Genomic DNA, 1,999 nt, shown 5'->3' with positions numbered 1-1,999 from the left:
TTAATTTTCCTGTTCACGAGATGGGAAGGCTTTCATACTAGTTACTTGAAAAAGGACCCCATAAGTAGGCGAAAAATGCTTATGCTATCTTGAAGACCAGGTGAAAGTTGCATTCAGTTTCCTATCTAGTCCACCACATGCACGTGTTACAAAGCCGTATGTGCAAACAGTCCCTTTTTGAACTTCAGAATCTGTCCGTGAGACCCTGAACAAATTGGCAAATCTTGCAAAGCAGCTGGAGCAGTGACGAGCATAAACGAATGAAACCAGACGCTGAACATTGCAACTTCATTTTCCTTTCCTCTTTTCTACACATTCAATGTCACATTTTTTGTTACAGTTTTAACGTCATCTCGTACTCCTCCTTGGTTGGTTGGGAAAGAACCCTTCTCTATCTCAGTTGCCAATCAACTAACCAATCATTCTCTCACCTTTCCATGGGGCTTTTGCAATGAACTACCAGGCGAGAAGGCGGCTACCATGAGGTATTGTTATTATTTTAAAAACACACAAAAAACGCCTTTTAATGTTGCGGTCGCGAACGTGAGCGTTCACCTCTGGTAGAAGCCTCAGAATCGTGACTAGAGGAAGCCACAGTGGCGTTGCGCTTCGTACTGGTGCATCGCTGAGCTTTGCAGCTGACAAGTTGATCGAGCAGGCTTGAGAAAACTAGGGCCACGACTAGCGGACAACTGGCGCCAATTGCGCCCATGTAGAAGAGGAACGATGCCTGCGACCCCAAGGGTATGTACCCGAGGAGGCACTTGAAGAAAGGAGCCAGGAGGGAGATGAGTCTTTGGCAGTAGTAGCAGGCAACGGTACACATGACGCAGGGAAATATGACACGTTTGACAGTTAAGGGAGGAGTCTTCAGACTGCGAACCGTCAACGGTCGAAAGATCAAAGCTGCGGCCAGACCTAAAAAGGGAAGTCAAAGGGAGATGAAGGAATGGTTACACATTCATCAAATGTATTTCATACCGTTCCTTGAATTGATGGGAAAGTCGGGTTAACTGTCGAGCGTTTGCTTTAATCATCCGGCAATGTTGCGGAGCACTTTGGAATGAAATACAACGGCGTGCGATATTCGTGGTGCGGAGTGGATGATTTCACTTGAGGTGACAATCAACCGGAGGTGGTTATGCATTCTCTGGGCACCTGATTATCTGAAATGTCTTTGTTGTATCCGTATCTGGTTGTCTCAAATGCCAAGTGCAATTGCCGTATTGGCACGAATGCTTTGGTTTAGGTGGACAGCTCGTCAGTTACTTTTCAATTATCCATTAGCTTCAAAAAATAATGGAAATTCAGGTAGCAGGTTAAGACATTTACACTTCGCCAGGCACGTTGCAGCCTTAACCAACGACATCTTCGTTCTCCTAACAAGAACACAACACCCATCTCACATTGCAATTACGCCAACCTGTTGGCAAATCATCTAAAATGCACTGGACATTTTCGTAACTCTCTTGAAAAGGTGAAAAGGGAAGAGAATCTGTGAAGATTCATTCCATTCGTTAATGGGTAGCACGTAGTACCCACTGGGTCAGTTTCCATCGCGACTTTCCTTCCCAATCACGTGCAATGAATTAAGCATCCGCGACAATCGGTGGACTTTGACTGACCTAAAAGTGCTCCAGTGACCCGAGCGTAAGAGGCCTCAACAGAAGTGGAGGGGTGTACCCATTCACGTCGGTCGCAATGGGTTCTGGCCATTCGGAGGCTCCGATCTACGTCGACGCCCAGGAAGTTCAGCGTGGCACCAATCGCCTCACCCAGTACGAAGCTAAGTGTGCCAATGATGGTGAGCCTCTGGGGAGAGATCAGTGCGGAGGGCCGTAGGTCGGTGGACGCAGCCGTGGTCGTGGTGCACTTCAGTGTGTACCGCATCGTCCATTGATAGAAGGCTTGACCAATCAAAGCACCTTCGAAGGCAGAATAATGCGGCTGGGTGATGCTAGAGTCAATGCATTTGTTAACAATTACACGAGTTGGCAAG

At 47.2% G+C, this 1,999-nt stretch overlaps 1 protein-coding gene across 1 annotated transcript in view; it reads right to left on the bottom strand. All coding sequences in view use genetic code 11, as the record gives it.

Moving 5' to 3' along the window:
* Positions 1-523: 523 nt before the first annotated feature.
* Positions 524-1,999, bottom strand: part of EGR_06935 (Glucose-6-phosphatase 3) — a gene marked incomplete at both ends in the record, with an annotated part of 3,597 nt that continues 2,121 nt past the window's right edge. Inside the window, 2 exons of the mRNA XM_024496184.1 lie at positions 524-918; positions 1,626-1,957. Coding sequence (XP_024349387.1) covers positions 524-918; positions 1,626-1,957 — 727 coding nt within the window. The remainder of the gene's footprint in view (positions 919-1,625; positions 1,958-1,999) is intronic.

The sequence above is a fragment of the Echinococcus granulosus genome (genome assembly GCF_000524195.1).
Source record: "Echinococcus granulosus chromosome Unknown EG_S00066, whole genome shotgun sequence".
Lineage (NCBI taxonomy): Eukaryota > Metazoa > Platyhelminthes > Cestoda > Cyclophyllidea > Taeniidae > Echinococcus > Echinococcus granulosus.
Note: the sequence above shows the minus strand (reverse complement) of the source record. Positions and strands in the feature narration are given on the sequence as shown.